Source organism: Grampus griseus, assembly GCF_964374135.1.
Source record: "Grampus griseus genome assembly, chromosome: 4".
NCBI classification, from domain to species: Eukaryota; Metazoa; Chordata; class Mammalia; order Artiodactyla; family Delphinidae; genus Grampus; species Grampus griseus.
This window is the reverse complement of record NC_138997.1, coordinates 78,054,394-78,077,242: the sequence shown is the minus strand read 5'-3', so window position 1 is coordinate 78,077,242 and position 22,849 is coordinate 78,054,394. Positions and strand designations below refer to the sequence as shown.

The 22,849-nt window shown below is 40.2% G+C and overlaps 1 protein-coding gene across 2 annotated transcripts in view; it reads right to left on the bottom strand.

The window, feature by feature from the left end:
• The window catches only part of ATP8A1 (ATPase phospholipid transporting 8A1), a 237,897-nt gene that overhangs the window by 8,409 nt on the left and 206,639 nt on the right, over positions 1–22,849 (bottom strand). For both annotated transcript variants that reach the window (XM_082653094.1, XM_082653095.1), the window contains 2 exons: positions 6,382–6,470; positions 5,274–5,366 (listed from right to left, as the gene is read on the bottom strand). In XM_082653094.1, the coding sequence (XP_082509220.1) occupies positions 5,274–5,366; positions 6,382–6,470 (182 nt within the window). The remainder of the gene's footprint in view (positions 1–5,273; positions 5,367–6,381; positions 6,471–22,849) is intronic.

Genomic DNA, 22,849 nt, shown 5'->3' with positions numbered 1-22,849 from the left:
GCTTCAACCACAGTTACTGGTACTCAGGAACCACTCAACACTTAGAAGCACTAGTTCTTCCCACCCTTACCATCCCCCAGATCCCACGGAATTTATTATTTAAAAAACCCCAACTAGAACAGAGATCATCACGAAACAAAAGATACTCTGTGAGGCTCATTTCTGATGCCTTGGTTTATATTCAACATTACCTCAACAAGAAGTCTATTGCTGAACATGAGTTTTAACTTATAATGCCCCTCACTCCACTTCCTTAGGAAAACTACTAGGTTTTTTTTGTGTGTGTTTTGCTTTTTGCCTTGGCTACGCTGGACCTCTTGATAGAACAAAAACTCCCTCCTCAGAATATAAATGCCGTTCATGGGAGGGTGCTTAATAAATAATAACTGATGATGATTTGTATCTCTCTAGTCCTATCCCACTTTTGGAGAACTACTCATCATTTCAAAGTTATGCAGTTTCTGTACCATCAATGTTTATGGGTACTGATATCACTATCAAGCCACGTTATAAAATACACTGGTAACATGTTAACATTAATAGACATGTTAAAAGTGTAGTTTTTGTTGAACAGTTTAACACAGTGTGAGGAGAAAAAAAGACTCTAGGATGCCTTCTAACTAAAACCACATCTTATTCACAACTCTCGTTCAGTAGTTTTACTCAATTTGTAGGGTCTTTCACGTACATACCAAGCTATGTAAATTTTCGATTTATTTAATGCAATCACACAATTACCACTTACGTTATTTCCAAACCTGTTAAAATGCTGCAACTTAGATATCTCATGAGGTGAGGTAGAAATATACCACGTTTTAAAATAAAATTTCATTTAGAAATACTAAAAAAAAAACCCGTAAAAACTCATTTACTGTCCTGGAACATGTTGTCTTAAGGTATTTTCAGTTATCTTTGAAGAGTGGTCAATTTGCATTTGTTGTTTTATTGGGTTGCCAAGCTGTTTTCATTCATTCATGAAATGTTTTAGTGCATAGCATACGACAGCTGTCCTGTAGTAGGCAGTGGTGGTGGGGAGATGAACGATGAATATAAGAAGCCTAAGTAATCTCTGCTCTGGAGGAGGTATTTCATCGTTCTGTCATGTTTCTTTACAAATGTTGGATGGAACCCTTATCACAGGGATGAGAGTAGGCTGGGGGAAAGCATTTGATATGTCCTCCTATCCTAATCACCTCCCCCCACACCCCGCGCCTCTGCCCCAGCCTCAAAGAAATTTATGTAATCCTGATATAAAACCCAGGTGAAAATTGAAAAATATAGTTTCTTTTCTATTAGTTCTGGGGCAATGTCAAAATTGCTTTTCATTAAGATAAACAATACAGAGAAAAGCTGGGAGAGAACACCATCACCACCCCCATGACCAAATGATCTGACATCCATACTTCCCTACTGTCTTTTTTAAAGCTAAGGCTGTGGGCCACACAGTGGTGATGGACAAATTAGTAAGGACTGACCTGAAGATCCTGGGCTAAAATTCTATTTAGTAACGGCTGATGATGATATGCTGGCTAATGTCTACAGTTAGATATAAAAAATTATGAGACTCATTATTCATACTGCCTTACCATAAGATGCATTGCTTCACACACACGTGAAAGGTATCCAGTAATAACTGCCCTGTCTCTAATGAGCCCATTGTCCACAACCCCTTACTTTAAATCTTTGGGATTTTGAATTCACATTTTGTTTTGTTTTGTTTTAGAGAAAGTAATACGTTACACACAATGTGTAGATGTAATACTCCCAAGTGGCATCTTAGAGGCCCATATTCCAAAAATTAATATTCCTGCTATAAAATACAGGAATATTACATTGTAGAAAAATAAACACGATCAATGTCCTTATATTTATAGTACAAATTGTTTTGGTTTTTCCAGCAAATTTTGCTAGAAACCTATGGAAAAAATTGAATTTCAAAGCTTTTTGGACTTTGGGAATGAAGATGCTTCAGCTCCCTAGTGTTGGAGCATGTCCACATAAAGTAAAAGCAAAGAACAGGATTTCACAGCTTAAAGTCATTTTGTTAACACACAAAAATAAGCCATGGCTATACAGTATTAGGAATAAGGTTTGGCTTTATTCTCCCAATTTTTTAGACTTAAACTGATTTCTACCATAACCCATGGCTCAAAAGCAATATACTTAAATGATGAAACATACCTTTTTCCTCAAAATTTCGATGTAAAATGAAAATATATCTAATCTGCTGGAAATTATGATAAGTGGCATACTATTTCTATAAAAAGGACTAATTCTTTTAACCAAGGTGTTCCAATTTTTGAAAATGAGTAGAGATGAGAAATAAATTCTTATAAATACTAATCTGGATACGGTGCTTACAAGTAAGTTATAGTTTCTCTGACACTCTTTCATTTTACATCTAGGTTGACTTCATAGTAGTGCTTAGTGAAGATTAAAAAAATTGGGATGATCAACCCGCAGGATCTTTCTTAAGAATTGCATCATTCTATGACAAAAAAAGTAAACAATCATTAACGCTAGGCGTTACTAGTTTGGGAAGTGTAACCTATATACTTCTATGTTTTTGTTATCACATTTTAATTTAATTACCCACAGGTCAACCCCACTACTCAACTATCCTTTCACCCACCCTTTCATTCGTTCGTTCATTCATTCCTTAGTTAACTCTCTTGGCCATACATTCATCCACTCAACAAATATTGACTGAGTGCTACTACGTTCCTGGCTCTGTGGCCTGTTCTGGGTTGCAGTTAAGACCAGGACAGAGGCCTCTCCTACAAGGAGCTCCGTCTAGTAGGGGAGACGAACAAGCATAGGGTGAACAAATACACTATATCATAATGCAATAAACGTAAAAACAGAAGAACAAACAAGATACAGAGATGGCAGAATAAGAATTGATTTTATCTGTGAAAAGCTGAGGGAATTGCATTTGGACTGTGTTTTGAAAGCTAGGAATTGGATTACCCAGTCTGTAAGGGGTATCAGCTCTAGACAAGGAACAGCATGTGTGGAGACCGGGAGGCGTAAAATAATGTGGTGTTTTGGCACTCAGGGAAGCCTGGTATCACTAGAATACACAGAAATCACTATTTCTTCCTCTTTGAAAAATGCAGATGAAATTAGCTAGTTTTTTGAAATTTGACATGAGTCTTATTCTCCAAGGTTTCTGAAAGAGTTCTATCAATAAAATCTATCTGACAATTTCTAAACTGCCTTAGAATGTAGTTTGGTGTTAAGACTTTTCCAACCAGTTGCTACTTTTCCCCTTTCACAGATCTTTTTCTCCCCCTTCCTCTAGCTACCGTTTAGCAGGGAGACACCATGCCGCACTGACCATCGCCATCCTTCTCTTCACCGATTGGCAGCAACGGCAACACAGGGTCCCTACTGTACTAGGGGTTTTTGTCTGGGGTATTCAGCTAACATCTAACTTAGTCCTGAGTCCTTAAGAAAAGCTGAACAGCTGTTCTAGGCAAATGAGCTGAGCAGCAGCAGGAAATTTATCAGATGCATTTTCTTGGAGAAGCTGGTTGTCAGTTACGGCGGAATTCACTTCTTTCCTTCTAGGTTCTCTGACTTATTTAATGTAAGGGACTACACACATCACAGACTCAGGTCTTTAGGACCCAGAGGTCAGAGGTCATCACAGGGAACCCTCAGCCTGACTTATGAATTGCTGAAGTCACCGATATACTATAAACGATGGAAAACCAGTATCACATGGAGGGGCTTAACGTAGGTTTTATTAACATACAAATAGGAGAAATTTACTAAGGGTAGTAACAATGCTATCAGTAGACTTTCCCTAATAATTGTGAATAAATATTTTGGTTCACAATTTTGTGAGCTAGAACTCTTACCACATCCTTTTTACAGCTAGAGTGAAAGAGGGAAAAAACATTTACTGAGGAACTAGTTATGAAAGGCAATAGAATAGATGTTGACTTGGAGGTGAAGGGAAGAGATGAGGAGAAGGTGGAGGAAGGAGTAGCTACACCTGTAACCGCAAAGGTAGCAGCCCATCAGGTACACAGGGACACCGACTCGGAGAGGCTACGAACTGTCATGTTAGCGGCAGGCTAGTTTTGCTGCCATCCTACGTTCTTGAAAAGCAGCAGCAGGAGGCAGAATAGTGCATGGTTAGCAACAGGGTTTCTAGAATCAACTGACATGGGCTCAAGGCCCAGCGTGGTCATTTCTGACCTTGAGAACCTGGTCTGTCTAAGCCCCGGTTTCCTCATCTGGAAAAACTGGGGATGATGGATTTGTACAGGGTCGTTGCAGGAGTGTAATGCAATAGTACCTGTGAAGTGAGGAGTGCAGCACCCAGCACGTGGTGCACGCCCCACAGATGCCAGTGCTGTTATTTTTAAGAGAGGCACAGACTGGCGTGTGACGTGCTCCTTCGGCCTAATGAGAGCACGAGAGGGCTGGAAGCCAAGGTCTCAGCCTGAGTTCCCAGTCTGACACTCCACTGTGTCAAATTGACTAACAACAATGAACCACGATGAAGGTGACACAGACCAGGGCAAAACGTTTCCTATGGTTGAGACAAAACTTTAGCTCACTTTAGTGTGATGAAAGACAGAAAGAATAAATTCCTCATATTTTCTTCATAATTGTGGTGTATCACAGAGTGCTTTCATATAAGTTTAAATTCTTTTCTATAACGTTTTGTGAAATTTAGTCAATTCAATTAGCTTTCTAACCTTGCTTTTTTGCGGGGCGGGGGGCGGTAAGGAGGACTTGGAAGACATAACTGACTTCATATATGACAGACATATGCCCAGGTCAGTTCCTAACAATGTACTGAACCACAAAGGTAACTGTGGGAGAGCTGACTTTATGTCAAGCTCTGATTTTGACTATATTCTACTGTGTTATTTTTTTTCTTTTTCAGTTTAATAATAAACACTATTTGTACCTACCATTTATTGAGTGCTCATTAAGCACCAGATGGCAAGCCACCTGCTTTATCCACAGTATTTTATGCAATTCTCACAACTGGCCATGAGGGAGGTATTATCACTCCCATTGTATAGATGAGAAAATTGAGGCTCAGCAGCACTAAGCAACTTGGCTAAGGTCACCTGCAGCTTAGTAAAGAAAGATGTGATCTGAATCTGCATCTCTCTGACTGCAAAATTTGTCAGTGACACTGCTAGCTCCACGTTAACAGATAAACACGTTTAACTGCTTATTTCCAACCACTAGCAAAAGACATTTAAAGTTCACTTGGAAAAGAACATATTCAGGGCATATTTTACCTTTTCCCAAGCACAACTGCTCCTGGGTCTTGAGATTTTGCCTCCAGCTCCTGAACTTCATCCACTAATGTTTTAAAAGCAGTCCTCTTGATACTGCAAAAAAAAAAAGGGTAGAAGTATTCGTGTGAAGATTTAAGACTTTATGAAACTAGTTTTGATCATGCTGCTGCTAAGTACAACAGTAACCAGTGTACAAGCAATTTTTCCATAGAATCTAAAAAACTACAGTAGGGACTTCCCTGGTGGCGCAGTGGTTAAGAATCTGCCTGCCAATGCAGGGGACATGGGTTCGAGCCCTGGTCTGGGAAGATCCCACTTGCCGCGCAGCAACTAAGCCCGTGTGCCACAACTGAGCCTGCACACTAGAGCCCGTGTGCCACAACTACTGAAGCCCGCGAACCTAAAGGCTGTGCTCCACAATAAGAGAAGCCAATGCAATGAGAAGCCTGCGCACTGCAACGAAGAGTAGCCCCCGCTCGCTGCAACTAGAGAAAGCCCGCGACCCCAACACAGCCAAAAATAAATAAATAAATTTATTAAAAAAAAAAAGACTACAGTAATTCTGGGCATTAATATAATTATAGAAACAATAGTCATAAAATAAATCGTTTACGTTTACAATATTAAAACTCTCAGTTATTAAATAAGCATCACATTAACTAACATTAATGATATCTTTTTTGTGGGAAGAGAGGACACTTTAAAACTTATAATCCTTGAGAAAGATTAGTAAAGTTGTAGTTTCTTCTATTCTGTTTTATACATGTTTAGAATCAGGCAAGCAAAAATTCCCTTTCACAACTACTGTTCACTAAAAATTTATATATATATGTATTTGGAGGTAAAAGAATTTTTTCTTCTACCTTGAACGGGTTTTTCAGGCTGATTAACAAAAATGTTAATTGAAGCTACCTGCTTTACTTCTGTTCGCTCTTTTAAACTAACTTAGTTTTCTAATTCTTCAATCACTCTTTTCTTCTTTATGTAGAATTAATATTACTAATTCCTATTCTGTAAGCTCTACACTAGAGTTAATGTTACAACGAGAGAAATCTGAGGATTAATATGCATCTGTGTTGTTAATGACATAACTGAGCATTATACTTACACTTTGTACACCACGTCAAGAAGCAAAGATGCCACAGGGATAAATAACAGGCCTGTCCAAAAGACTCCGGAACTGAACAACATGGCTGCCTGAGTAAAAGCATCAGAAACAGTATTACTTTAAAAACCAAGAAACACATCATTCATGTTTAGTTTTCGTATGATTTCAAGTAAAATAATTTTAAGAATCTCATTCTGCAAGAGAGTACACAATAACTCTGAATTCACACTTGTGAAATATTTGGAATTAAAAGCCAAATGTATTAAAACATGCATTTTCTACATTTCTTTTTTTCCTTCAAGTAGCTAATACAACAAAGTTTTATCATGTGGCAAATCTTTTCATAGTTTTATGTGAAATTTTTATTACTGTGATCAAAACAATGGAGTAATAAACTTTGACCTTCTTTTATAACTTAGAATATAAAAATTTATCTTTTTGAGCAAACTTCAAACATACACTGGATTAAATTCTCTTATAATACAACATGGAAAATCAATCCTAATTAAAAGCTACATTTACTATTGCTGGCACATAAAAATTTGCTTTTCTAAAATATTGCATGATACTAAAAGATCATCCAGATAAATCATGAATACAGTATAAACAAATTAATTAAGGAATCTATGAAAAATAACAATTTGATATTAGATAGGAATAATATTAATTTTTGTTCAAAGATTTACATAACTTGTTTCGGTGCATCCTGTTATTGCTAAAGTCAAGCCAAATGTTTAGTATGTAAAACCCAAATAAAAATGTATTAAAATAACTTTAAGCATTCCTTTGTATTAAATCCCAAATTGCTATATCAGAGCCTTTGGGGTTGCAAAGAAAATGATTCTATAATAAAAATCAACAAATTCTATTAGTTATTTGCGATTATAATAAAAAAAAATCCCTTTATAATGTAATTAGATTACTAGAGCTTAAAAGGGATAGTGTCATATAATAAAACCAAAAGTGATATTTTGCTTCACTTCGAGTCTATTTGTTTATCAAGAATAAATTTGCAGTACCTATTTAAATCCATAGACGTATTGTTATAACTCCACTCTGAAGTAGCCAACCAACGCACACACATTTACATCCCATTAAAACTCACGCAAGAAATTTTTTTTTTTAACCAGGTCAGGAATTAAAAATGATTTAGAGTTTAATTCGTATAGGCAGGTTCACAATTACACATAAACAGTCCTAATCAATCAATCCTTATCAAATACAAAGATTACTAATTTTAAGTTGTGTTTCAGATTACCTATTCATTTTGACTCTCAACTGGAGACCAGGAGCTGCTGTTTAAAATTTTTTCTACATTAACACAAGCTTATTGATACGGACTCTTGGTACAAGGATACTCAGGTTTCCCTCTATCTAGGCTGACACAGCTCTGAACACAACGTTAAAATAAGAACATGCTATTACCCAAAATTTCAGAAAGTAAATGTTGCCACGTGGATTCAACGGAATAGCACCCACATTGTAGATACCACCAAGACGAAAGATATTCACATAAAAGTCATTTTATTTTATAAGCAAAACATGATCTTCGACATGCTTGCTGACATCCTCAATAGTGAAAACCAACAATAACTGTGTAATAGGAAATGTCCATCAAGTCAGTGGGTTTTGTTTAGTTGGAAGGAAGCTTTTGAGTTAGGTAATGACTGCAAAATGGCACATTTCTTTTTCCTTCTACGGGAAAAAGGTAAGATGAGATTCTAAGTCATGTAACTGAAAATGCCTCTTTTACTTGGCTTAATTTTATAATCTCTTTTAATTTGGGGGCAAGAGAAGAAAGATTTATTCTCGCCTTTGCCACCCTGTATTAAATGTCCACTGGTGGTGAAGGAGGCCGCTAATTCTGACCATTGTAATGTTAACTATGACGGGGAGACTGGCGCCCACTATTCAGTCCACCAGCCTTTGGCTTTGCAAATGAACGCCATGCATTGAAGGGAAAGAAGTTTTTCTGCGTCATATCTGAAAGCCTGTCAGATTTTTTTTTCTTTTGCAGAGTTAATCCAAACCTAAAAGATTTAAAGCCGACATTCGCATTAAAGACAGAGAGCCTCTTTGTATTTTTTGGATGAAGAAGGGGGGGGAAATAAAATCCCACAGAGGTATTTCCTTCCTTTCTGTACAAGAAAGCTCCCCCTCACTCTGTAGAGACCATTTTTGTCTCTAACTTTTCACATCTCTCCACTCGCAGGCAGGTCGGCTGGGAAAAGACGCCCGATCCCGCAGACAATGGGGGTGGGGGGTCAGGAGCCGCCTGTTCGGGGCCGGGCTCGCGCTCCCTCCGCCAGCGGCTGGCAAGTCGCTCCTAACATGGGAGATTGGGGGGCCACGCCAAGCAGCCCCGATGCCCCTCCTCGAGGCCCTTTGAAACCAAATGGAATCTGCCACAAAAGTGCCTCCCGGGGGACTTGAGAAAGGATCAGCCCAGGGAGCTGCAAAGCCAGTACACTTGAGGGCACAGGTCCCGCTCCGGGAACAAACAATTGCTTGTCTGCAGAGCGATGCTGTCTCAGCATCGGGCCACGCGGGCTTCAAAAATGAACCATCACTGCCTGAAAACGCAAGCTGCGGCAGAGGAATGAGGAATTGTTTTGAAATTTCCCTGTGAACTTGCAGAGAAAGAACGTTTGAGAAATTCCTAGCTCACGTGCAGTTAGCTAAGCCGAGGGGCTTGAGCAGATAAGAGGGCTTACCTTCTGACCCACAGTGAGGTGACCCCTTGGTACCCACGTTCCCACACAGAGAGGAACACTTACTTTTTCACCTGCAGTGTCTCCCATGTTCAGTCTTGGAGGAGAGAATTTCGATGTGCTACCTGCCTACAAACTTTCAGCAATGCACTTTTTAAGTCTGTCCCTCCTTTTACCCTATAAATGTCCAAGTGGGGAACTAGGATGCTGATTCTTCGCTTAAGGCTTAAGTACAGACACTATCTAAATAAGAAGGCTCCCTGGGGAGTCCTAAAACTATATCCGCGGACCCCAACTAGAGCAGGGCTGGTGATAAACAGCCCTGGAAGTGGTGGTGGCTCTGCCTGTCCCAGCTCTCAGAGATGGAGGGAGTAACTTCGGGGTCTCTGCTTCCTCAGCTGTAAAGTGGATTGTAAGAATTAAACCAATAATGTTTATAAAGTGGCTGCTTTTATTACTACCACTGATTATTAACAAACGTTCCTTTCTTCATTTTAATTTTCAAATTCCTTTAAACACTCGAGTCTTGTGTTCTTTTCAGTAATCTCTCCCATGAGCTTCAAGGAAGGAAATTTTTATCACAACATCAAATTAAGTGTAAGTTTATAAATGTCATGGTTTTCATCACATTAACATCACAGTATATACTCATCTCAAGACTGAAACTGGCCGAGTAACTGAACCCTAATAAATTGCCATTCATCTCAATTTGCTAATGTAGGAAATGGAGATAAAATTGTTTTCATAAAAATTATTAAAGATTGCATGGGCACAATATATTAATTTGGAAGGGAAAATTCAGAAAACAGTGCCGTAAAACTTGGTTAGTTTCTTCTGTCGGGGGGGGGGCAGCAAGATAAATTAATATAAATAATATAAATACCAGAGGAGTTACGAGTTAATGTTAATAACAACAACAAAAAAACAAGCAGTGATTATTAAGTGTCTAGATAAAACTTTATAAAAGGACTTTCTAAGCTTAAAAACAGTGGGAAAAGAGCTATAAAAAGAAATGCTTTAAAGAACTGACCCATGAAAATGGAGAAGTTCCACGTGTTCAAAAAGAACTTAACTAAAAAATAAATGATACATAAGAACTTGGGAAAATGGCTGCCATAAGTATACGAAATTCTGCACTAAAACCTGATTATAAAAATAGACCACTTATCTTCATAAGAATAGCTAAGATTCCAACAGATAGGCAAAAGACCTGAGAAAGTATTCACAAAAGCAGCAGCAAGTAATCAACAACATGGAAAAATGCTGGGCCTCTCTGTAGTCACAGAAACATTACCAAATTAGATCAGATTTAAACAATTCATGATCACACTTGGGGGAGTGCGGAGGTATGGTGAAACAGGTATGTGGAGTAATTTACATTCCCATCAGCAATGTACTTGCCTTTGGGAAAGGTAATTGACATGTGCATCAAGAACACAAACATGCATTCCTGTTAATTTGATAATTCAACTTCTGGGACTATGTGTTGAAATCTGGTACAGCTTTTACATACAGGTTAATATCCTATGAAACTGTTCTGTGGTCACTAGTCCTGAAAGCGCTCCCTCCAAAAGCCTGTCATGGCTCAAGGCTTAGTAAAGGTATAAACAAACCACAGCATACCCCTCCTGGAGAGTCACAGGGCAGAGTAGCGTGTTTAAGGCTTTGAGAAATCACAGTAAAGAACCTACTGAAGAGTTTTTAAAATCAAGGTTTCCAAAATACATTTATCGACCATGGAACACTTTTTCCTATATACTGCTTTCTAACATCCCAAGGAACTAATTTTGCGGAATGCAAATATTCATTGTGCGTTTTTTTAAAAATAGTAAAACATCAGTGAAAACTAACAGGAAAAACTACGTGGCTGGTTAAGTAAATGTACGTCTATATGAGATAATACTGTCCAAGCTACTAAAGATGCTGTTCGAAGAGTGTAATTGTTAGGAAGCTGATTGTTTGGACAAGTCCTGAATAAAGGGAAAGGTAGACTATCCTGGCATTCTCTCAGGAGCCTTCTGTTATCATATACACACACTCCCTGGGAAGGTTGGAAGTTTCTATTATCTACATGGGGATCAGTCACGGTCTCTCCCTGTGGCTTAGATCTCTTGCCTGTGCTTCAAACACAGACCAGCCAGCTCTGAACTTGAATGTCAAAGAGGCACTTCAAACTTAATACATTCCCCAACTGAACACACACTGTCTTCCTCCCAGACCTGCTCTTTCTTCGTGCAATCTCTTCAGGGAATAGCTTCATCACCACCTGCCTGAGACGGAAGCTGGGCTCTATTCTTGAACTGCCTTTTGATACTATATCTGCTTTATCACCAGGTTCTGTTGTGCTTTAGTATCTTGAGACCCACCTACTTCTCGCTCACCCTGCTGCCATTACTCCAGTCCAAAACTTGCCTGTCCTCCTAATAGCCTCATGCGTGGACTTGGTGACTCCCGTCCTGCTCTGCTTCTAGCCAGTCCCCCCACTACAGCCAGAGCCACAGTGCAAATTAGCTTTGAGCAGTTCTTGGATTAAACCCTTTCAGTGGCTTTATACCACCCTCAGGATGGAGTACAAAAATCCGTAATATGATTTCATGACCTTTCCTACCTGACTTCTGATTACGCCCCCTACAACATCTCTCAAGCCAGCCCCCATCTCTAGCTTCACAAAGTGTTTCAGATTTTGGAATCTGCCCAAGCTTACTCTCGTCCTTGGACCCTGTATCTGTGACTCCTGCTTGCTCTTTAGTTTTCACATCAGATGTCACTGCTTTCCTTAGACTTGGGTTAGCTGACCCTACTTTGTGCTTCCACTTTGGTGGTAACTATTACCCATTTTCTAGTTACAGACTATAATCCCTGTAAGAGGAAGAAATATATCTTGATGAATTCTTACAGCCCAAGTGCTTAACCACCAGCCAGGTGTTCAATAAATAATTGTTGAATAAATAAGTTCTTACAACCTAGTGTTTAGAGCGATTAAAGGTCAAAAAACACCAGAGCCTTGGGACTATATTCCTGAGATGTTGTTTGGCTTTCTTGTGCTCTGGCATGGAGTTATTCTGGGAGCAGTTATAACTAGATATTTATGTGATTTGGGGAGAGAGGAGAAGGGCTTGATTCAGCTCCCTAACCATCCTTTTCCAATAGAGGTCATTTTATCTGTTACAAAGGCTGAGTGACATGCATTAAAAGCTAAGTATGTTAAATTACCTTCCCCATCTCCCTTTTGAATCAACAGAAATATTTTGGCAAATCCAGGGAAAGTATGATAACTAAAAGTAACAATTTTTTTGTGGGGGGGGGGGGCAAGGAAGGGATGTAGAATGGGCAGGAAGAGAAGGAAGGTCTCATACCGGCATTAATGAAGACTTTTCTTAACTACACAACTTGACTATTTTGCTACGTTAAATAAAAAGAATATAAAACCCCAGTCTTCCCTGTCTCGGCAAATATAAACTTTATCCTTCCAGCTGCTCTGGCCAAAAAACTTGCTTTTCCTCCTTTTTTCTCTCAGACCACACTTCCAATCCATTGGTAAATCTGATCTGCTCTATTTAAAAAAAAAAATCCACATATCAATGTTTATAGCAGTATTATTCACAATAACCAAAAGGTGGAAACATCAACAGATGAATGGATAAACAAAATGTGGCTTATAAATATCATGTGCTGTCATTCAGCCTTAAAAAGGAATGAGGTTCTGGCGCAGGCTACAAATAGATGAACCCCGAAGACATTTCGCTAAGTGAAATAAGCCAGATACTAAAGGACAAATATTACAGGATTCCACTTACAAGGGGTACCTAGGGTAATCAAGTTCAGAGACAGAAAGTAGAATAGTGGCTGCCAGGGGTTGGGCGGAAGCAGTAACGGGGAGTTATTGTTTGATGGGTCTAGAGTATCAGGTGGGGAAGATGAAAAAGTTCTGGACGTGGATGGTGGTGACAGCTGCACAACACTGTGAATGAGCTTAATACCACTGAACAGTACACTTAAAAATGGTTAAAATGATAAACAGTAAGTCATATATATTGTATCAAATAAATTTAAAAATTAAAGAGATTCTGGGGCTTCCCTGGTGGCGCAGTGGTTGAGAGTCTGCCTGCCGATGCAGGGGACACGGGTTAGTGCCCGGGTTTGGGAAGATCCCACATGCCGCGGAGCGGCTGGGCCCGTGAGCCATGGTCGCTGAGCCTGCGCGTCCGGAGCCTGTGCTCCGCAACGGGAGAGGCCACAACAGTGAGAGGCCCGCGTACCGCAAAAAATGCAAAAAAAAAAAAAAAAAAAAAAAAAAATTAAAGAGATTCTAAGGGCAAAACTCCCTTCTCCTTAAATCCAGAGTCTACCCACTTCACAGCCCCTCCCCCGTGCCTCATGCTCCGCCACCTCTCTCCTCTGGATTACCCCCCCAACGGCCTTTTCATGTGTGCCTTTCCTTCTGTTCCCATAGCAATCTATCCTCAGCACAGCACCCAGAGCAATCATTTAAAAAGCCAGACTGTGACTGCGCTCAACCCTCCAGGGACTCGGGAGTCTAAGCGCATCTTTACAATTGTCTCTTGGCCAGGGATGCTCTGCCCCATCCCTCTAGCTCCTTTACTACTCGCTCCCTCCTGCCCTCGTTCTGCTTCCGCACTCTGGCCTCCTCAGTGTCTCAGCACTTGGCCATCTCTCCTGCCTGCAATTCTTTCTGCTGGCGGCCTCAGGGCTTCCTCACCCCACTTCCGGTCTCTGCTCGAAGGTCATCTTTGCAGTGATCTCCCACGGCCACTGCACCTAAAGCAGCACCACACCGCCACGGCAGTAATTTCTAGCTTTTTTCCTGCACTACAGTGCTCCACAGCACTTACCATCCGCACGCTCTAGAATGTACTTTTGTTTCTCTCTTTATTCTCAAGAATATACGCTCCCGAGGGCAGGCCTTTTCTCTTTTGTTCACTGCTGTATCTCCAGAACCTAGACTAGTCCTTTGATATATATTTGTCAAAAGAATAAATTATCTAATCAAAGATAAGTACACAAATTAAGGATAGAAAAAGACTGGACTCATATGTTTACAGGGATTACCTTTGGGTTGTGAAGCTGTTGTTTTTTTCCTTCTTTTTTCAGAAGTTTATTTAATGACTGTAAGCTAACCATATAATTGAAAACTTTTTATTATGAATTTTATTTAAAAAGCAAAAACATCGGGGCTTCCCTGGTGGTGCAGTGGTTGGGAGTCTGCCTGACGATGCAGGGGACACGGATTTGTGCCCCGGTCCGGGAGGATCCCACATGCCGCGGAGCGGCTAGACCCGTGAGCCATGGCCGCTGAGCCTGCGTGTCCGGAGCCTGTGCTCCGCAGCGGGAGAGGCCACAGCAGTGAGAGGTCTGCGTACCGCAAGAAAAAAAAAAAAAAAAAAAAAAAAAGGCAAAAACATCAATTTTTACTGATTTGGGAGGTATTCAGAGGAAGAGGCCAAGGCTTCAGCTAGCCAGGCGAGGGAGGGTGCATTGTCTATGACCTGTTTCCTACTCCCGGTTCACCAGCTGATCAGAAAGTGAAGAATAAGAATTTAGGGAAATACTGTGTGGACACGTTTGTCACCATGGACATTGCAGAGTCGGGAGGCATCTGAGGGGACATACACTCAATGGTATCTGTCTAAACGGTACAACTAAACAAGTTATAATAAAGCTGCCCTTTTCAGTCACACTCTAACCTTTTTCTGCACTTAGAATTATTTTCCTAGGTTAGATCACAATCACAAGGAGAAGATGTATTTTTTTTTCTTTTCCCCCAAACAGTTCTCTAATGGAAAGAAGTGATGATTTAATAGTGATCCTCTTATTCAGAGACATGGTATGTTTATTTATTCAACTCGTTTAAAAAATATTCTCTCATTTTTGTCAAATTTTCCAGTTTTTTTTCCCATTAACCATACACACATCTGGCTAAAGTCTCTCCTTGCTGTTGTGAATGAGACCTTTCAAATTTTTGGGGTAGGAGGGCTATTTATCTTTGAGATTTAGGGCTTTTCCAAGGGAGTTAGCAAGTTTTGGAGAAAACTCTAAAAGCTTATATTACATATAGCTTGTATATCCTGTTATGTGCTTCTTAGGATTTGGTTGGGTGTGGTGTCCAAGAGTTTAATTGAATCTGAGTTTAATTGTTCTTTCTGGCTCTGGCTTCTTTGAAACATCCTGGTAGAGCAACTCTTCAGAGATGATCTGTACTGTGATGTGGTTTTGTGACCCTCAGAACCCACAACTCCCACTTTTCTTTTGTTTCAGAGCCATCTACCAAGTTATGAGATCATTTAACTTCTCTTGCTTCCTCCTATGTTTCAGTTAACCCTTCTGGTCTCCTCTGGAACCATCTTCTTCATGAAATCATTTTCATCAAAAGAAAAAAAAATCAGTGCTCAACTTCAGGTTATGCAGGTATTGTTTCTTTTCATACAAACTTTCTGGACCTTTCCCACCAAGTTGTGGCTCTTCCCTCCTTACTGCTCCTCAATGCTTCGTCTCTGCTGTATCAGCTGAATGTTTCTTTGGAAAAGGTAGACTCTCTTGCTGTATTTCACTTTCAGTCCCATCTCATCCCACCGCAGTTACCCACATGGTATCTCCTACTCCAGCTCCCTTTCTCAGGGGACTGGGGAGGCTGACTCACTGAGCCTGAGATACAGTGATACTCTTTAGTACCCTGAAAGCTGAAACCCACAAGGTTAACATCTATATTTTAATGGCAAAATATCAATGTTATATACACAGAATGCTTTTTTTTTTTTTTTTTTTTGCGGTATGCGGGCCTCTCACTGCTGTGGCCTCTCCCGTTGCGGAGCACAGGCTCCGGACGCGCAGGCTCAGCGGCCATGGCTCACAGGCCCAGCCGCTCCGCGGCATGTGGGATCTTCCCGGACCGGGGCATGAACCCGTGTCCCCTGCATCGGCAGGCGGACTCTCAACCACTGCACCACCAGGGAAGCCTCACAGAATGCTTTTAACTGCATCGAAATTGTGCCTTCTCCTGGCAACACTGCCACTGATGTATGGAAACGACATCAGATGATCAAAATCAACTCTGCTTTCAGATATTATTGTGTTATTTGAATGTAAACTTGCAAAGGTTTCTTAAAGTGTCTTTGTGACCAAAGCCTGGGAAACACCATGGCGTGACAGAGATTTCCAAGTTGTGGGAGCCTTTCTCAGAAATTTAACCCTTTCTGTCTGAATTCGTTATAGTACCCGGGCATGGAGTTGAACTGAGAGGTACATAAGCATAACTGGGTCAACACTAAGTGGTGAACTCTGCACTTTAACCAGAGAGAAATTTCAAGCTCATGCGAACTTTGGCTTGAAGAGGTGAACTTCCACTGAAAGTCTTCAGTGGCTACACATCTTGGGTAGTGAGGCTCAAAACATCCCTCGGATAAAACCCAAAGACAGAGGAATACCCATGCCAAGTTCTATGGTCTGGAGCTTATCACTGAGAAAGGTCTTTGATGTCTTATTTTAGCTCAACAGAATTCTTGCAAATTTTCAATTATATTATGTGATATATATTCATGCCAAAATATAAAAAATGTTCTTCATCACTCACTAGCTTATTACTAGCATTTATATATCACGTCCTCTGACCTGAATCTGTATTCTATGGCCTCAGGTACCTTCTGGAATACTATGTATTTCATAAGGAATTGCAATCTGCCACGGCTTAATGTAATGATGTAAATACATTCGGGTAACTTTCTGTGATCTGGTCTTGGCTACACTTCTCAGTTCCAGCTCCCTCAGGAACCCCAACTTCCCTCTTTGCTTGGGCTGCTCTCTAGCTGGAAGGCCCTTCTTTCTCTTGGCTTCCTGCACAGTGTGGGGAACAGCAGTACCAAGAAACCTTTCTAAACTCTCCGAACTGTAGCCTGGGGGGTTGAGTGCCCTCTCCTCTGCTAGCCCCTGCGAGTCCTGATCAAAATAACTAGCGTCTTACATTCTAATGATCTGTTGATCTGTTGGTTTACTCATGACTCAAGCTCCTCAGGACTCTCTTTTTTCAACTTTTGATCCACTGACACCCGGTATAGGTCCTGACACAAGGCACTCCATAAATCTCAGTTGAATTGAGCTAAATTGGACTCTTATATGGGATGAATTATTACTTTCTCCATAAAAGTAGATAGAGCAGAACACCCAGAAAATAACTAAGGAGAAGGGTGTTTTGGATAAACCCCAATATGTTTGCAATTATACCAGAAGCTCTTGATTACTCAGAGACAAAGAAAACCCTTGGTTTGGATTATCCCAAACAAACAAACAAAAGTCTTAGAAAATATGCAAATTGTTCCAAACAAAGAAAATCTTAGAAAATATGCAAATCAGACGCCAGTTCACAGCGTTTATGTGCTCTTTTTCCCCTTGGACATTCCTGGGTGGTGGTGAGGAAATGAAGAAGGCGTGATCACCCTGCGGGACTAAGAACCAATATTCAATCTAGTTGAATGATGCAAAAAACAACCTTTGCATCTCCACCCTCCGGAAATAAATGATTAAAAGAGATGTTCAGAGGAAAAGGAGGAAGAGCTAGTTGGGACCTAGATCAATCAGAAGCTAACTTTTTTTTTTAAAGTAAAATTTGACTGTGTATCACTATATACTGAGAATTGAACATGCAAAAATAGTCCTTCTAAAAAGGAATCAAGAGCACTAGAAAATGTATGGCTCTGAAACTTTATTTTCTAGGGATATAGTTCCCAGAATAGTAAAAGTAATTAAGAACAGAATTTGTTTTGCTTTGTTTTATTTTAATCTTCTTTATTGTGCTGTTTAAAAAACTTAAAAGTACCAGAAAAATGAGGACAAAATTAGTAACAAAATATTCTTTTTTATTATGAGAATTATAATTTTAAAATGTTCTGATGTTACTGGAGAAGTTGTATAAGATAGGGCACCTTATCTCAATGCTCAGTATGTTTACTTGTTATATCATTCTTACAAGGTTTTATAATTTTGTGATGGCTCTGTATTTTATCTTCTTAAAAACCATCTCATAAAGCATCAATTCTCTGATTACTAGTAATTCAATCTGTGAAACATAATGGCCTATATTTCAGATTGTAGGAAGATTTTCTTTAAAAAATTTATTTTCCTGCTTTATTGAGATATAATTGACGTATAACATTACATAAGTTTAAGGTGTGCAGTGTGTTGATTTGATATATTTATACATTGCAAAATGATTACCACCGTAATATTAACTAACACCTCCATTCCGTCATCTAATTACCATCTGTTTTAGGAAATTATATTTTAAAAACTCGAAACTTCAAAAACCATTTACCTATGGACATATAAAAGCTAATATATGGCTGAGTAATATTCCATTGTATATATGTGCCACATATAGCTGATTCACTTCGTTGTACGGCAGAAACTAACACAACATTGTAAAGGAATTATACTCCAATAAAGATGTTAAAAAAAAAAATAACATATGGCTTATGTTGAAAATTTATTGACTTTCATGGCAGAGACTTCTAGTTGCCTCCTAGTATATCTCCTCTCCCCTTCTTAGATGCAACCACTTGAATCTTGGGTGAACACCTTCTCCTCTAGCTCAGACTGTGTTCCTCTGGCTCTCTTACTGCAGCTAGGTATGGCCATGTGACTAGCTTTTGGCTAATGAAAGCTAAGAGGAAATGTGGTGGGCAATGTCTAGGAAAGAACTTCAAAGAGAAAGGGTTAATCCTTCTTTCCTTTCTTGTTGGCTGGAATGTTGATAAAATGGCTAGAGCTTAAGCAGCCATTCTGGACTACGAAGAAGGACACGAAAGTTGACAGTGCAGCAAGATAGAAGAAATCTGGTCCTGGATGACTGTGCAGCTGCCATACCAGTCTGGAACTACCTGACACCACTGGACTTTTTTTCACATGAGAGAGAAATGTTTCTATCTTGTTTAATCCACAGTTACTTCTTTATTTAACGTAAAAAAATATGCCATAAAATAACTTGCTTTGCATGATACATGCTAGGGAGCCTTAGTGATAACTTGGAACCAAGCAGCTTTTGACCTCATTGATGATCTCTTTTCCTTACCATCTCATGTAATGCAAGAATTGTGTCCAGTTGTGAGCTTTATTGAAGTAGATGGCACAGTGACATTCATGGTTTCTTTTATGAGCATTTTTGATTGCTCCCTGGCACGCAACTCAAAAACAAGCTGTACGGTCTTGTGAGCCAGAGTGCTGCGCTTATAGGGGTGATATGCTTTCTGCCCATCTCACCGGCTCCATCTCATAGCACTCTTTCCCACTCTCTCTGCTCCAGCTACACTGACATTTTAGTCTTTGAATCTACCAGGCTCATTCCTGCCTCCGAGCTTGGGCACGGGCTGTTCCTTCAGCCCTAAAATGTTCTTCTTCACATGAAGGCATCTCCACATCATTGGAATTTCTGCTTAATCATCTGTTCTCCAAAAACACCTTCCTGGAGCAGCCATTACAGTCCTGTCCCTTACTATATCATCCTGTTTTCTTCCTATCACTTTGTGAAATTATCTTTAGTCGTTCAACATTTAGTCATTTGTTAACAGACTCAGTGACTGTTTCTCCCTCTCCTTGCTTCTCTCAACCTGAACGCTAATGGGTATCTTGTCTAATTAACCCATTACCTTGACATGGTGCCTAGAGCCGATTAAGCACTCGATAAATAATTACGGAATGAACGAACGCGAGAATGCACTGACTCTAGAGAACAGCCAAAGTTCTGCCGTACTAAGAGCAGCTTTGCTCAGCTTTCCACGCCTTGTTCACTGCCATGGCACTTGGGGTGCACCACATCATCCCTCACATTTATCACGTCAACAGCTCATCAATAAAAAAAATGAGACCCTTAAGGGAAGTGACCAATTCTGTTCACCCTCTGCATCCTCCACTGCCTAACAAAGAGCCCGTAACACACATACACTAGAGACTCAATATATATTTGCTCTGTATGGTAGGAAAGGGTGCTGTGTCTACAAAAAGCAATGTCAGCTCTCACAGTGACTCTAAAGAGAGCTTTAACTTTAAAATGTGTGCCAATGTCCTGACTGGCCATTGCATTTGTCACATCCATGTCTCTCTTTGCTTCTCAGTGTTTCTACAAGGCTTCTCTTTACAAAATGGGCTTGGAAGTGGCCACGCAGCCAGCTTCTTTAAGACCCGTGATGGTGTGCCTGTCTCATTCACTGTCAGGGCCCTGACCCATGGCATGTTTTACTGGATGGGATCCCAACTGTTGGCTCATTGAAGAGCATCTGACAGAGTTTAGGGTTCTTGTTCCCTCCAGGCTACTTGGCTAAACCCAGTAATCTTGCATGAAACTCCTTCATATCGTAACACTGCTCCACCCTATCCGCAAGGCCTGGTCTTGTGACCAATAAATTATTACATGCTATCTAGGTAATTAAAAGCTGAGAGATGAATAAGGACTATTTTAAACCAGGAAATTCCTCATATGCAAAGTAATTCATTATGCTGGTAAAATGGGCAACAGCACAACTTAGGAAAATCGTATCACTAACGTGGTTTATTAATACCTTTCCTACAGGGGTGACACTAAAAGGGTTCAACAAAGATTTTTATTGTTTTTCAGAGAGACTTTACTAACCTCAATCAAGAGATCTGAAATTCTGTAAAACACATGCTCGTTCCCTAACTTCAATTTCCTTCAGTAGTTTTATAGATCCCTCAGGCCAGGGAGAGCAGAACCAGATGCGCTTGGGAAGACTTTACAGCGTGTGTCTGCAATGCCGCGATACATTGAAAAGCTCTGCCGATACTAAGCTTCTGGTATAAATCGTGATATGAAACGATCCTTGATGTAGCGTACTTTTTACTTTGTAATCTGGTCTACTAATCATAGTGCCTAAAATATTTTCTTCTGGAAATTCGAAAAATACCCAGTAACATCATCTAGACAAGTTGAAAAAGCAGGCCAGCATATGTTTATATAACATAGCACTTCTCCCCAGGGCCTACCTTGCCCCATAAATTGTGGTACCCGTGTGAAAAAATACAAGTCAGGTCTGAAGAAAAAAAAAAAAGGCCTCCTCTTAAATCACAACCATATTTGTGAGAGGAAAGGAAGACAGAGACAAATTTAAAGTTGCAGTCAAGCTTGCCACACTATTTTCTTTTTATTTTCCTTTCCTAAATAATTTCTTATTGTCGCATTTTCCACCTTTGTAGAATCCACTCTCCCCCTACCCTGATGTCATAATTCTTTTTTAATTGTTAAATAGTTCAGTCATTTGTGGTACTGGGATACTTGTTAATCATTATCATTTGAATCATTATTAGGGGAAGAGATGTAGAATTACTGTAGTGGAAACAACACTGTAGGAAGGAATGTTTCCCAAGTGGCAACACCCTGCCCACCAACTGAGAACAGCCCTCCCTAGCTGCGTCTGGAGAGACTGCAGTCTGCCCTAAACGCTCAGGTATCTGGGGGATGGATTTCTGGTAACTTCAGGCATGCAGAATGTGCTGAAGGAAGGGGGAAAGAAACGATGCCTGATCAGTGATACAGGCAGCTGGGCAGAGCTGAAGATGGAAATATTACATGCAGATAACGGATGGCTTAGTTTACCAACCAGATGGAAGTAAGTACTTAGATTGGGGCACTGACACTAAAAGGAATTTATACCTTCGAAGTTGATAAGGCTGGGAGAAAAATGCAGAGGAATGAAAAGGTGAGAGAAGAAATGTAAAAGCGACAGAGAACAGGGTGTATGGTGGTTAAGGGAAAAGACTGGCTGGGTTCCAACAGCAGCTCAGATACTTACAAGCTGACCTTGGGAAAATTATTTAACCACTCTGTGTCAGTGAAATGTGTAATAGGAACTACCTCACAGTGTTGTGTGAAATGCTCAATGTTAAACGACTGAAGACATGAAAAGTACTTATGACAGTGACTGACTCTCAGTAAATGGGGCCCTGCTACCATCTGAGTGGCAACTGTACATTCTCTGATGATGTGGTTTTCAATTTCATATATATATATATGTATATATATAGTCATCATCGCCAGATTTAAAATGAGATGTTAATTGTTCGATCCAATTTTCCTTCCCGGATAAGTTTTTCTTTCCTATCTCTGTCGGTTTTGAAAACATAATACCAGAAGAGGAGGGGCCCAATTCCAAACAGAGCTCTTAAAAGTGAGGAGCTCTCAGGAGTGGGTCTGAAATTTGGGATAGATATTTTCTCATCCTGCATAGGTCCAATGAGTCAAGGCAGAATCTTCAATGACCCCATGACAGCTGGGGTCATTGTACTGAAGCAGGTACTCCCGTTTAAGCTGGGATCTTACGGCCAGCCACTTGGCTTGTGCCTTCCGGGTTTCCAGATATATATATATACATTTTTTTTTTTCCGGACGCGCAGGCTCAGCGGCCATGGCTCACGGGCCTAGATGCTCCGCGGCATGTGGGATCTTCCCGGACTGGGGCACGAATCCGTGTCCTCTGCATCGGCAGGCGGACTCTCAACCACTGCGCCACCAGGGAAGCCCTATATACACATTTAAAAAAAAAAAAATGAGCTGGGTATTACATATGCTGATTTTGCTATTAAGAGGACATGAGAGGCCAGGATACAAAGTGAGGCAGAATTTCTATACGTGTGTTGAGGGAGTTAGGTGGGTGTTGAGAAGAGAGAATTAAAAATCTTGGCACTTTTAAAAAGAGACAGGAATGCTTTTATATCTGGCTAACTGAGGGAAATTGATCATG